General features: G+C 48.9%; 1 protein-coding gene across 2 annotated transcripts in view; it reads left to right on the top strand.

Annotated features, from left to right (window-relative positions):
* The window catches only part of MAEA (macrophage erythroblast attacher, E3 ubiquitin ligase), a 61,708-nt gene that overhangs the window by 24,984 nt on the left and 22,545 nt on the right, over window positions 1-14,179 (top strand). Inside the window, exons 2-3 of one of the 2 annotated variants that reach the window (XM_004383527.2) lie at window positions 1,965-2,147; window positions 12,140-12,343. In XM_004383527.2, coding sequence (XP_004383584.1) covers window positions 1,965-2,147; window positions 12,140-12,343 — 387 coding nt within the window. The remainder of the gene's footprint in view (window positions 1-1,964; window positions 2,148-12,139; window positions 12,344-14,179) is intronic. The other variant, XM_004383529.2, reaches the window with a different exon arrangement.

The raw sequence follows: 14,179 nt of genomic DNA, 5'->3' as shown, positions 1-14,179 counted from the left end.
TTTGGACATGTTATCAGGAGGGACCAGTACCTGGAGAAGGACATCATGATTGGTAAATTAGGGGGTCAGCGAAAAAGAGGAAGACCCTCAAAGAGATGTTTTGACACAGTGGCTGCAACAGTGGGCTCTAGCATCACAGTGATTGTGAGGATTCCACAGGACTGGGCAGCGCTTCGTTCTGTTGTACACAGGGTTGCTACAAGTTGGAAGCAACTCGACGGCACCTAACAACAGCATGGGCTGAGCTCTGTCCTTGTGCTGTCTGTGAAAGGGGGGTATTAAGTTGTGATTTCCTCACCTAGCAGATATGGAAAGAAGAAAAAATGATACTCCCCCCCCCCCTTTTTTCTTTACCAGTAGTAATAGTAATAGCGAATCCATAGGAGAAAGAATGTGTAAGGGCAGGCCTGCCAGGTGACGGCAAGGAGTCCGGCAGACCACCCTGGCTGGCCACGCATTGTGGACAGGCCGCTTTCCTCGTCTGTGAAACACAGGCATTACAAGACACTTGATTCTTGATTCATTTGTTCTTCAACAAGCGTGAGCCCTTCGCTTGGTACCAGGCAGTGACATTCACTACCGTTTGCTGAGGGGACGTCCCCGGGACGCTGCCTTCCACACCTCAGTCAGTCCTTCACTGCCCATTTGGTCAAAGTGGCATTCTGCCCATTGTGCAGAGAAGACCTGAGGCGCAGGTGGCAGTGTTTGCCCGCGGGCACGCTACCACTCGTGGTGGGTCCACGTCGGCCCCCGGGGATCTCTGAGGAGGGGGCAGGGAGTGAGGACAGTGCTGCCTTGCCCACCGCCTTGTGTGCAGGCCTCGCAGGTTTGGGGAGAAAGTGGGTCTTTGGGAAAGAGGCTGCAGTGGCTCCTTCCTTGGCCACCAGGCCCCATCTCCCTTCCGGTGCACCATCTACCCCACAGCAGCCTTGGTGCTCAGGCCAATGGCTGGAGCAGTAGGCCATTCCTAGGGGTTGGTCCTTAGCCATCTTGGATGTGTTGAAGATGAGGTATTGGTTCTGGTGTGGTTTACAGTAGTAGAACGAGAACAAAGAGTGCTCAGCAATAGAGCGTGGTTACTTTACAGACTTCCCACTGGGCCGCCAGCACAGACCGTGGTTTGAGAGCAGTTTCTAAGGACGGTGTCAACGTGTGGAAGGAGGACGCAATACTGGATACAGGGTAGCCCTAGCATGTTGTGTTTAAAATCGGGGGAGCATAGGAAAAGGATGGGACAGAAAATTAACAGTGGTTCTCTCCAGAGGGCAAAAAAGTAACACCGATTTTTAGGTTCATTTCAGTTTGTTTTATATTTTCTAAATTTTCTACAATACATGATAATTTCTGCAATAATAATAGGTTGTTTTCCTAATGAGGGGAAAAACAAGTATTCTCTCACTGAAATTAGTTGAACACGCCCTTGTAATGGCACGTTGGTGTTTCCGATGGGACTCTACTGAACCCCAGTGGATCTGCAGTGCCGCCTCTCGGCATGTCCTTGGTCTCACAGAATTGTTCTCACATAGCGTCGTATCCCTTGCTGCTCTGATTATAGGTTTAACGTGTGTTTTAGTGTGTGATAGATTAACTCTCCCAGTATCACTCCATTTTGGTCGTTTACTTCATTGTTTGTTGCTCTAAAGGATCTTTAACGTTATTTTGTCAATGTACACAAAGTTTTTTGGAAAAAACGGGATTGCACTCGCTGTGAGTTTTGGGGACGATGCGCACCTTTGCATTCTTTAGTCTTCCCATCCAGGACCTTGGAATGGCCTCCGCTCACTCGAGTCTTCTTTTGTGTGTCTTGGTCGAGTTTCAGAGTAGACGTGTTCTTGAGAGAATTGAAAGGCTAACATTTTGCCACAAGAGTGCCGTGATGGAGGCTCCTCATGTCCTGACTGTAGAACAGTGAGATTCAAACGTTGATTTGGGGGATTCTTAGCAGCCTCTGATTTCTTCTCCAGGTGCCCTACGAAACACTGAATAAACGCTTCCGAGCTGCTCAGAAGAACATCGACCGTGAAACGAGCCACGTCACCATGGTGGTCGCCGAGCTGGAGAAGACCTTGAGCAGCTGCCCTGCCGTGGACTCAGTGGTCAGCCTTCTGGACGGCGTGGTGGAAAAGCTCAGTGTCCTGAAGAGGAAGGTGAGTGCTGCATCAATCAGGTCTGTCCCACACACAGCATGAGCCAGCCCTGGGTGCTGGGTGGCCTTGCTTTGCCCTTGGGCTGCAGAGTGCACCCAGCAGGCCCAGCCTCACCAGTCACCCAGTTTGCCATAAAGATGGGCCATTTTGTCTGGGAGCAGGGACACAACTAAGGCTGGGAAGTCCTGAGGTAGATGCGGTGTACTCTGGGGGCTGGATGGAACAGAGCCCTTGATGAACCCCAGGAGCAGGTAATAGCTCTCAGTTCACGGTACATTTTGTAAAACACAGGCATTTCTAGCGTTAGCATTTGCAGCTGTCAAATGTTCTGTAACTTGTAATGAGAATGTTTGCATAGGTGTTCATTCCATTTAAAGACATTTTATGCATTAAGTTAGTAAGGGTTGAGAGTCGAGATTCACTTTTTTTTTTTTTAAGATTCAGTGAATGTTTAAGCTTTGAACTTAAGCATATTAACGGTTTTAAAAGATCAGATTTTATAGTAATACCTTTATTTTTTCCAGGTGGGTTAAGTTACAGAGGGAAAAACCATCTTCCATTCTTTCTTTGTATATCTACTTGAGGACTACATCTTTTTCAAACACTTATTTCACCAAACTGATTATTTCTTTTAAGAATACTGCAGTAGGAATTTTGCAGGAGGTTAGCAGAGCTAGATTTACCCTGAAGCAGGTTGAGCTCAGCAATCCAGACTTTATTTTTGCCGTGCCCTCTTCCTTTTGCTGTTCTGGTCCTACTTTTGAGAAATGAGCCTTAGGCCACTAGATTCCCAACCAGCAGGGCTGGTCAGCTAGCGGCCTCTCTCTTCACAGATCTCAGAGAAGATGGCATCAGAATTCAGCCTGGCTGCTGGGAAATGTGTACAGAGCAAAACCAAGAAATACTCTTTCTCCCATTGTCAGAAAACTTTGGGCCAGCTCTCTCCCACCACAGTACTCTAACCTGTCAGCAGACCTTTACAGAGTTAGGTAGAGCTGCACAGGTGTGATGTGATTTTCTTATGCACATTTCCTAGAGCCCAGCTAGCCAAGACGGGCAGGAGTGTTTTTGACCCCTGCATCCTGGCACCTGCACTAAGCTGGGAGCCAGGCAGCATCACGTTGGCCTCTCGAGAGATCCCTGGAGACAGAATCCAGAGAGCCAGGTTGGAGGATGGGGTGTGGGCCATAGGAAACTACCCTTAGTGAACTTAGGTGTCTCTGAGATTACGTGGACTATCCCTACAATGAACAAAATGAGAACAACTCTCATACTATCTTAAAGGGACTATGTCTTGTCAAAAGAAACCAAGTTTAATAGGAAAGAAGGGCTCCCTTCCAGGCTGTTTATGCTTAAGTGCTGTGTTGAGCTGAGCAGGCCAGCTTCCTGTCCTATGTTCCTCTTCCTATAGGGTCCAGTTTGTCTTGGCTCCAGGAGTGTCCCCAGCCCAGACAGCTGGAAGACCAGGATGTGTAACAGACTGATTTATCATCTTTTGAATTTTGCCTCAAAATATCGCGTGGGATTTCTTGTTTCTGTGACTATGGTATTTGAATTAATCTTCCCACTGAAAACAACCAAAAAAGATGGATAAGACATTTTAAAACATCTTATTAAAAGCATCAGAGAGCTCATGAGACAGAAAGGAATCATCAGTCCAGAACTGAAGGGTAGAGGGAGTCAGAGAGGTGAAAAGGCAAGGAAGCTGCCTTTGCCCTGGGAGTATTGGCCAAGCAGTACAAATGTAAGCTCCTCTGAGGGCCTTGCTGCTGGGCGAGGCCAAGAGGGACAAAAGACCTAGGGCCAGCACAGAGCGGGAACTTAACAGGAGGCCTTTCTGATGATAAGCTGGGGCCCTGGAGTGCGAGACTTCAGGGTGAGGGTGCACCAGAAGTGAGCTTACGCCCACAGAGTTTCGCAGCCCAGACTCAAAAACACCTGGGTGATCCCAGGAACCTTAGCCTTCAGCTTAGTAGAAGTAGTCCCAGCTTCCAGGCATACATAAGCAGAGTAAATAACAGATCCTCCTGTGAGGAGGATCCTTTCAACCTGGGCATCAGGTTATTTTTACAAATAATTATTCAAGTACAATAACCAGCACACAGATAACCAGGTAGCCAAGACACCATGATTGAGAACCAGCAATAACAACAGAAAAAGACTTGCACAGATTTCAGATATGGGAATTATGTACTGCATTTATTCTGTATAAAGAATAAAAAAAAGATCAACTTGAAAATGTCTTTTCATACAGAAAATATGAAAAGTGATTTAGTAGAATTAAAACAGCCAAATAAAACCTCAAGAAATGAAAAATATAACTAAAATGAAAAACTCAGTGTTTGCTTATAACATTTTAGCATTTAACAATTAGACACAGCTGAAGAGAGAATTAGTGAACTGAAAGATAAGTCTCAAGAGATTATCTAGAATGCAGGAAAGAGAGACAATATGAAAATACATCAGAGGTTAAGAGACAAGGAGAATAAAGCAAAGACTTCTGATATTCTTAATCAGAGTTCCAGAAGAAGAGGGGAGAAAGAGTGGAGCAGAGACCATATATAAAGTGATAATGACAGAAATTTCTAGAACTGATGAAAATTACCAGCTCAGAGATTCAAGAATCCCAGATAATAAATAAAAATAAACACACGTAGTATTTTTACATAGTAAAACTAGAGAAAACAAAGACAGAGGAAAATCTTAAAAACATCTAGAGGAAGAAGACTACTTCCAAAGAACAACAAATAGCCTAATAGCCAACTCCTTGACAACAGTTGAAAGCCAGAAACCAGTAGAATGTGCTGAAGAAAATAAGGCCAACCAGAATTCTAGACCTTTGTTATCCAATATGTAGCTACTAATGATGTGTGGCTATTAAAATTTAAATCAAATTGAAAATTCAGTTCCTCACTTACACTAGCTATGCTCCAAGTGCTCAGTAGCCACACATGTGGCTAGTGGCTACTGTATTGGACAGGGCAGATATAGAACATTTCTATCTAACTATATTAATTTTGAACAGAATTGACTTTAAGACAGAAAGCAATGTAAACGATTAAGAAGGTCATTTTATGATGATAAACAGTTTGACTAACCAGGAGACTCTAACAAATTTAAAATTCTATACATCTGGTAACCACCTCAGAACATATAAAGCAAAAAGTAACAAAACTGAAAAGAAGATACAAATTGATTAAGTGGTAAATTTTAATGTGTCTTTGAGTAGTTAATAGAGCAAGCAGACAAGTCAATAAAGATAGAATATGTAATAAACATTTGCCTAATGGACATACATAGAACACCATCCTCACTAACTGCAGAATTTCAAACACTTGGAATATTAATAGGAGTAGGCTATGTGCTGGACTATAAGGCAAATGTCAAAATTATTTCAAAGGATTGAAATTGCATATAATGCACTTAAGCTAGAAATCAATGATGACAATAACAAAGAGACTCACAAACATACAGGGATTACCTGATTTAGAAATGCACTTCTAAATAACTCCAGTACCTGTAACTGAATGATTGAATATGTTACATATTTTAAAAGGATGTAAATTAAACCCAAAGAAGGTAGAAGGGAGGGACGTGGGGGAAAAAAAGGCAGAAATTTATGAGATAGAAAACAAACATAAAATGAAGAGGGTCTACAGAGCCAAATTTGGTTCTTAGAAAATTTATAAGATGCTGGCAACACTAATGTAGAAAATGAGAGGAGGCACACTGAACTGTATTAGGAGTGGGAAGGGGACATTACCACAGACCCTGCAGACACCAGAAGAAGGTAAGAGGATCTTACAAACATTTTGTCAGTATTTTTGAAAATTGAAATAAAATTACCGAATGTCTAAGAAAATATAACTTCCAAAACTAATTCAGCTAGAAATGGAAAACTTGATTAGTTGTAGACCATTACATAAATTGAATCAGTTATCAAAGATATTTCCCAAAGAAGACTCCAGGCCCAGGGGACTTCAGTATAAGTTCTACCAAAATTATTCAGGACAGCATAATTTCAATCTCACACAAACACATACAGAGAATAGAAAACAAGGGAATAATCGTCAGTTCACTTTTTTCTTCAGTAGTTTTATTTTGGAATAATTTTAGATTTACAAAGGGGTTGCAAAGATACTACAGAGAATCAGTCCCATAGACCCTCCTGCTCAGCTTCCTTAATGTTAACATCTTATGTAACCATATTTATCAAAACTAAGAAATTAACATTGTTAACTGAACTGCAGCCTTGATTTGGATTTCCCTAGTTTTCATGCTCATGTTCTTTTTCTGCTCCAGGATCCCACACTGCATTTAGATGTAATGTCTCCTTAGTCTCCTCCTACTCGTGACAGTTTCTGGATCTTTCCTTTTTTCATGACATTGGTTGATTTTTATCAGTCTCACATAACCTTGATGCCACCACCCATCAAGGACGTTCTGAAAATTTGCACAACCATCTCACTCATGGCCAGAGATGCAAAATCTTCAGCAGATCACCACAAACAGAGTCCAGCAATAAGTAAAAAACACTGTGACCACATTAGTGCTGTTAGAGTTTGTTTTATGTATTTTGGAGCCCTGTTGTTGGGTGCATAAATATTTATTATAGTTATGTCCTTCTGGTATATTGACCCTTTAATCATTATATAGTGTCCTTCCTTATCCTTTGTGGTGGATTTTACTTTAAAGTCTATTTTGTCAGAGAGTAATATTGCCACTCCTGCTCTTTTTTGAGTGTTGTTTGCTTGATATATTTTTCTTCCATCCTTTGAGTTTTAGCCTGTTTTTGTTACTGTGACCACATTAGATGTATGATTCCAAGAATGTGAAGTCGGTGAAACATTTGAAAATGAGTCAATGCTGTATATGACATGTATAGATAAAAGAGAAAAATTCATACATACCTAAATAGATGTGGAAAAGGCATTTGATAAAATTCAAAATCCATTCCTGATAAGACTCTTAGCACAGTAAGAATGAAAGGGATTGTAATTTGATAAAGGGATAGCTTCCTCAGGAAACAAGCAAACACGATTCTTCACAAGAGGGTGCCGTAACTTTCCCTTTCAAGAGTCTGAGAAAGGAAGGGGTGCCCAGTTTGCGCTGGACGTTCTACCAGTGCATTTAAGGCTCAGAAAGTAAGTGTATAAAACCATCGTCATTTCCAGAGGATATGATTGGGCACTTGCAAAATCCAAGAGGTTCTGCAGAGCAAATGCCGGAATTAATCAGCAAGGTGGCAGGGTGCTGCTGCACGCAGTGCTATTATGTAGAAATAAGTCACCCCATCTACACCAGCAACAGTTTTAAAATGCCATTGAAATATGTAGAAACTGTTGAATTGGTGTATTTTGCTGTAGGTATTCTCAACAACAAAGTAAATTAAAAAAATTTTTAATGCCATGGAAAATTGCAACCAAAGTATCAAATATGTAGGGATAACTCTTCAAATATGTGCAAGGTCTCTTCTGGGAAATTATGAAACTTTATTGAGACCCATTTAAAAAGATGGAACTAGAGAGTGGTGTGGCGCTCCCAGACTAGAAGACATGGTGTCACTGTGTCACTTCTCCCTGCAGTAATCTGAGTCTTTTCTATCCAAATCAAAATCTCAACACTTCGACACTTTTTTGGGGGGGCAAAATTTGGCAAGCTGATTCTATTATTTACATGCAAATGCAAAGGGCCAATTGTACCTAGCCGCCCCTGGAGAACGGCAGCAAAATGGGAGGACTTAACAGGTATCACACCTCATTTTGAAACTCTAAAGTAAAAAAGCAACGATGTGACCTTGAAGACTAAAGTGCGCCTGACCTGAGGCGTGGTGTTTTCTATCGCCTCATATGCATGTGAAAGCTTAACAGTGAATAAGGAAGACTGAAAAAGAATTGACGCCTTTGAATTGTGGTGTTGGCGAAGAGTATTGAATATACCACGGACTGAATATACCATGAACGAGCACATCTGTCTTGGAAGAAGTACAGCCAGAATGCTCCTTAGAAGCAAGAATGACGAGACTACGTCTTATGTACTTTGGAAATGTTATCAGGAGGGACCAGTCCCTGGAGAAGGACATCATGCTTGGTAAAGTAGAGGGTCAGTGAAAAAGAGGAAGACCCTCAATGAGATGGATTGACACAGTGGCTGCAACAATGGGCTCAAGCGTAACAGCGATTGTGAGGATGGTGCAGGACTGGGCAGTGTTTCGTTCTGTTGTACATAGGGTCACTGTAAGTCGGAACCAACTCAACGGCACCTAACGACAACAGTAATGAAAATAATTGTAGAAGAAGGAGGGGCTTAGGCCAAATGATCTCTGCAGTCCCTTTAAGTTCTCAGATTCTACGAGCATATAAATGCCTCTGGCCCTTTGTTCTTTCTGCACTTCTTGCTTTGTCTTCATTGCCTAGTCCATGAGTTCTGATCTTCTCAGCCCGGCTCACGGTAGGCCTCCCGTCCCTTCACACCACCAGCTCCCACCAGCCCCTGTACACCTGTCCCGTCTTTGTGGAGTCTTTATGGAATCTTAGGCCTTTGAAAAACCATAGGCCCCTTTAGCCTCCGCTCAGTGGCAAAGTGGTCTTGCCCTCCGTTCTGTGTGAAGTCAGGTCATTCCTATTTGGCCAGGTACAGAATGAGCCTACCGATGGCTCTACAGTATTGCACCTGAGTCATGAGGAGGAGCTTGCCTCACCCAGGGCTTATGATGGCAGAGGGCCCAGAAGATTCCAGAAGTCTCAGGATGATAAATGCTAGCAAGTCTAACTTGGTTAGAAATGCAGATCCTGGCTCAAGGTAGGGCACTTAGAGGGTGCTTGTTAGTCATTGGGAACATGGAAGCAGATTGATGTCATTCTCAGGACTCTGCAGAATACCTGATTGTTCCCTGAGAAATAGAGACTGTTTCCATTTTGCCGCTGAAGGAGGAGACCAGCCTCAACCAGTGACTTGTCCCCTTCACCCTGTATAAGAGACCAGATGTGGAGCAGTACCCACGTCTTGTAGGAAATCAGCCCTTCCAGTCAGTTGTGTGGGGTCGTTCTGTTCTCCCAGGTCTAACCCTCAGTAGCGTAGCCTTTAAGAGTTCTCACGAGACCAGACAGTTGGCTGTGCGCCGCCCCTGCATTGTGTGCGCCATCACAGGCCTTGGGGAGAGAGGACTCCTTGTTGAGTCGAGCAGCAGGGCCCCGGCGGCCACACGGCTCAGACGGATCCAGAGCGTGAGCGCGAGCATAGCTACCTCGGGGGCATTCAGCGTCTTTCGAGAGACGCTGTGTAAGTAACATGACCCTCGCTGCCCGCTCAGCCTGGATTCAAGGAGACAGATTTGTATGCAGTGACCCCTAAACTCGGGCCAACTGCTGCTTCATCCTGTGGTCAGCTGAGGTAGCTGCAGCTCTCTCCACACCCGAAGGAAGAACCATCCCAGGGATTCCAGGGGTTCCCAAGGTCATTTCTGGCCACACAGTGGGCACTTTCTTCACAGGTGAAAGGACCTTTCTCCGGCTCTCACCTCCTCCTCCCGCTCAGAACCACCCCTGCTGGGAGGAAGACCTGGGCGCCTCCGCCTCTCACAGAGTCCTGCAGTGCCCCTTCCCCGGGTGACACGGGAGCGCACGCTGGGCTGGTGCGTGTGCCAACGCCCAGGCAGGTGGAGAGTGGCTCCGCCATCTCTGTCACAGCCTGGGTGGGCGCCGGCCAACACAGCCGCTCAGAGCCAGGCGGCAGCGAGGGAGCGCTGTGAGGCCCCGGTCCTCTGATTTGATCTTCTGATGGGGGCGCACTGTGGTGGCTTTTGGCAGCAGCGCCTTCCAGGGAGGGGAGGACAGAGCCAGCGAACAGGCAGGGGCCCCGTGAGCAAGGACACTCCTGGGGACTGCCACTCTCTGGGGCTCGTATGGGCGGGAGCCAGATCCCCCCGGCCCCCCCCACCCCCGAGCATGCCCTCACAGGTGTATACACCTGTACACAGCCTTCCTGGTCACCATGTCCCTCTTCGCCCAGCTGTCTATCAAGCCCCCGTAGAGCTGGGTCCTGTCAGTGACAGTCTCTTGAAGATCGCTGGGAGTGCGATTGTCACAGCTGGTTAAACAGGAGGAGCTGAATTTATAATGGGGTTGACGGGCCGAATAAAGCAGCTGCTCCATCTTACAGAGTAGTTATTCTTCATTTTCACAGATCAGCACCAACTGACCTAATTCTTAGACAGTACACTCAGAGAACTGCGTGCACGCCTGCATTCGGTGTCTGGTTATGACGGTGAGGAGAGGGAAGATCCGTGGAGGGGTGACTTCTGGCTTGGCAGAGGCCCTGCCCCTGCGCCAGCACTTCCGCCCGCAGTGTGACTGTTCTGGACCCAGAGGGGTGCTGCACCGCAGGCCGTGCCTGACCTCGGCGTCCTTCATGAGCCCGTTGGTACATCAGGAGGGGCGCGTTTCACGGTCACATTTAATGACGTTCAGAAAAGAAGAAAGTGCACTGCCTTGGCGGTTCTCAAGAGTTGCCCGCAAGAGCCTGGGGGCTTCAGGCCAAGGTTTGGGGACCAGCTTTCTTGGCACGGGTTAGACACGAATGAGGGCCCAGCAGAGCAGCGCCCCTGATGTCTGTTGACCGTTTTTATTAGACAGTCCTAGAAGACGGGACTCTCATCCCATTTTAGGAAGGCAGAGAGAGGCAGACTGCAGTCCTCAGTCTCTGCTGGAGCCCAAGGACAGGTTGCCGAGCCCTGGAAGTCAGCCCTGGGGGCCATGGTGCCCCAGGGCCTTCTGCAGAGCCCCTCCTGGCTCCCCACGGAGGCACACGCCTGCACACCCCAACTTTGGTGGGTCGCCTGGTATCTGAAGCTCTCTGGAGCCAACTTCCTGGCTACGGTTTATAAAAGTGACTTGTAAACAAGAGTCACAAAACCCGCAACCAAGGTAGAAGATTAACTTACGCTAATAGTATAAATAGAAACATTGGTTTGCTAATTAGTTGCCTGTGCGGAAACCTGGCCCTGCTTCTATCCTCAGCGCTTCCTAGTTCGTAATGTTGGATAGAAAGGAACAGATGCAACACTGCCCCTGCAGGGGTGTTCGCTAGAGGCAGCAGGACGTTCAGACTTGAAAGAACCCACCTTTTTTTAGTATCGCTTGCGTGGAGACACGTGGGTTGATTCTTCTCACAGCTGGGAAGATGCCTCTCACTCGTTTGCTGCTGGTCGTTGTTTATGAGGCGCCTAGTATTCCCTGCTGGACACAAGGCGGCTGCGCCAGGGATGTGTGCAGTCGGGACAGTGACACACAGGCCCAGGTAGCAGTGGAGTAAGGGTTACACCGCACAGTGAACGGCACAAGGGCCCCGCGGCCAAGGGCGCAGGCTCCTTCTCCAGGGACACGAGTGAGGGGCGCGGGTGGCCTTGGAGCTTTATTGGGATGGGGGTGGACGCAACATGTGGCGCCTGTACGTGGGCCAGGCTTTCTGCCAGCACAAGGGATGGGGCGTATGTGATCCTACTAGGTTGTTGGGGACGGGGGAGGGTGAAGACTTGGAAGCACCAGCAGACATCTAGTACAGTCTTCAAGGGCCGCGGTGTCTGACCCCGGGACTCATGATGGTGTGACTCGTGATGGGCTTATGCTGTCCAGACAGACACCTGCTGCTGAGGGGACAGACGGCCGTGGTCACCACGGTTCCTCAAGAGCGAGTCCTGTCGGATGTCAGAGCATTCTCTGTAACTGTCCTCACGCCTGCCCCTCTTGGTCACAGGCCTCTGTCTCTTCACGGTTTCTCTGTATTTTCTTTTCAATCTGTTACTGCAGGTCTTTAATAGTATCTGTAAAATGATAGTGGGACTTGTAGCCGGACCTTTATTTCTGTCACACAGCCCAGTGACATCCGTAACGTTCACGAGCAGTGAGGGTGGTGGCCTGCAGGTTGCAGGGGCTTTTCATGGAGGTGGCAGTGGGTCCCTGTCCTCAGTGTCTTCTCTGTTCTGCACGTCCCAGGCGGTGGAGTCCATCCAGGCCGAGGACGAGAGCGCCAAGCTGTGCAAGCGCCGGATCGAGCACCTCAAGGAGCACAGCAGCGACCAGCCGGCGGCGGCCAACGTGTGGAAGAAGAAGCGCATGGACCGCATGATGGTGGAGCACCTGCTGCGCTGCGGCTACTACAACACGGCCGTGAAGCTGGCGCGGCAGAGCGGCATCGAGGTGGGCCCGCCGGGGACACCCCGCCTGCCGGCCCGCGCCTGGCCCGCGCCTCTGTGCCTGGGTGCCTGAGGCCCTCTCGGGGGCAGTGTTCCGGGTGGTGCGCTTGCTGCCCTAGGGCCTGGTCTACACGTGTCTCCCCCTCCGGTGTTTATGCACGAAGGAGGTCGGTGTCTAAGCATGACGGCGCCGTAGGGCTAATAGTTTATCTTCACCGGTTTAAACACGTTCTGATTTGGAGAAATGTGGAAAGGGATTTCTCCCAACCTGACACCCACGTTTCGCACCATTACCCACTAGGTATGTTTCTGTTATTGTGGGCCCCTTGGAGTTTTCCAAGACGGGTGTATTTCCCGCTGGTGCGCCGTGAACGATGCCAGCGTTAAAGGTACGGAAGTAAATAAGGCCTTTGCCTTCGGTTTCTCCAGCCGAGCGACTCATGTCTCTGACGCTGACACAGGGAGGGTGCCCGCAGTGTGGGAGGCGTCCTTGCGTGGGTGGGGTCTTCCGGGTCCCTGTGCCTTCTCCACCCTCGGGCGTTACAGCTGGGCATGGCCAGCGTCTTGATCTTTCTGCCTTGTCCCTGTCCGGGGTTGCTTCCAGCAGCGCCCAGTGCAGCCCACCTCCGCTTAAGAAAATGTACGAGCCCCATAGTCACTAACCTCCTCGTCGTCACCAGCTGGCCTCACGGCCAGGGTCTACAGAGGCTCGTATCCTTGTCTGCGCATCCTTGTCACGGCCTCTCCTCATCCTGCCCCACTGAAGCCCCTTGACCAGCCACTGCCACCTCTGTTCTCTGCAGCCCCTGACAGTGTCTTCCCCGCCTTGGCCAATCCTGCAGCCCCTGACAGTGTCCTCCCCGCCTTGGCCAATCCTCCTCCTGGGCCTCTGACCGCTGTCCTTCCCGTCTCCTGTCCCCTCCCTCCTGGTGCTCCTCATGGTGCCCCCCTTCTTCCTCACGTGTCCTCCTCCATCTCCTTAGCTGGCCTCTAAACATCGGTGGCCTTCTTGGGCCCATCTTGGCCTGCTCCCCCTTCTTGTCTGACTTACCCCCTGGGTGATCCTAACCCTTTTTGTGGCTGGAAACCCCACCCACGCGTGTGGCTCCCAGCATTGTGTCTCCTTCAAGCCCAGGCTGGGTACTGCTGTCCATGCGACCTCTCCGCCTGGGGTCTCGTGGAGTCTCCGCCCCGCAAGTCCAAACCCCAGTGCAGAGGTCCACCTGCCTGCCCTCCCAGCCCCAGGAAGCGGCCTCAGTGCCACTCGGGCCCAAAGCCCTGGGTCGTCCTCGGTGTCCTCTCCGTGCACGGGGTCCCGCCATGTCCCACCATCTTGGTGTCACCGTCCGAGTCACAGCCACCAGATCACACAGGATCCTCCTGGCTGGTTCTCTGCCGCCACTCCTGCCCTGCTCCCGCCCTCGCCCCGCCTGACATACAGTCAGACATAGAGCCAGACATGCAGTCACAGTGCCTTTGAGGAATGGAAGCCTGGGCCCTTTGTTCCCCCATCCAAGCCAGAGTCCTCCTGGGGCCTCGTCAGCTCCAGCTGCCAGGCTGCCCGCTCTCCCTCGAGCGCAGTGTGCACTCTAGCCACACACTGCCGCCCCCAGCATTTTGCGCTGCCCCTCGACCCCGCACGGTCCCCAGTGCCGCTGCCCCTCGCCCTGTGGAGTCCCCGGTGCCGCTGCCCCTCGACCCCGCATGGTCCCCGGTGCCGCTGCCCCTCGCCCCGCGTGGTCCCCGGTGCTGTGTCCTTGGAGCAGCCTTTCCTCACCATTCCAGGACACAGCGCCCTCTCCACTGGGCCCTGCCTAACCCACTTGTTTGTACCTGCGTT

The sequence above is a fragment of the Trichechus manatus genome, unplaced genomic scaffold (genome assembly GCF_000243295.1).
Source record: "Trichechus manatus latirostris isolate Lorelei unplaced genomic scaffold, TriManLat1.0 scaffold00111, whole genome shotgun sequence".
In the NCBI taxonomy this organism is placed as follows: domain Eukaryota; kingdom Metazoa; phylum Chordata; class Mammalia; order Sirenia; family Trichechidae; genus Trichechus; species Trichechus manatus.
This window is presented reverse-complemented; position numbering and strand designations above follow the sequence as displayed.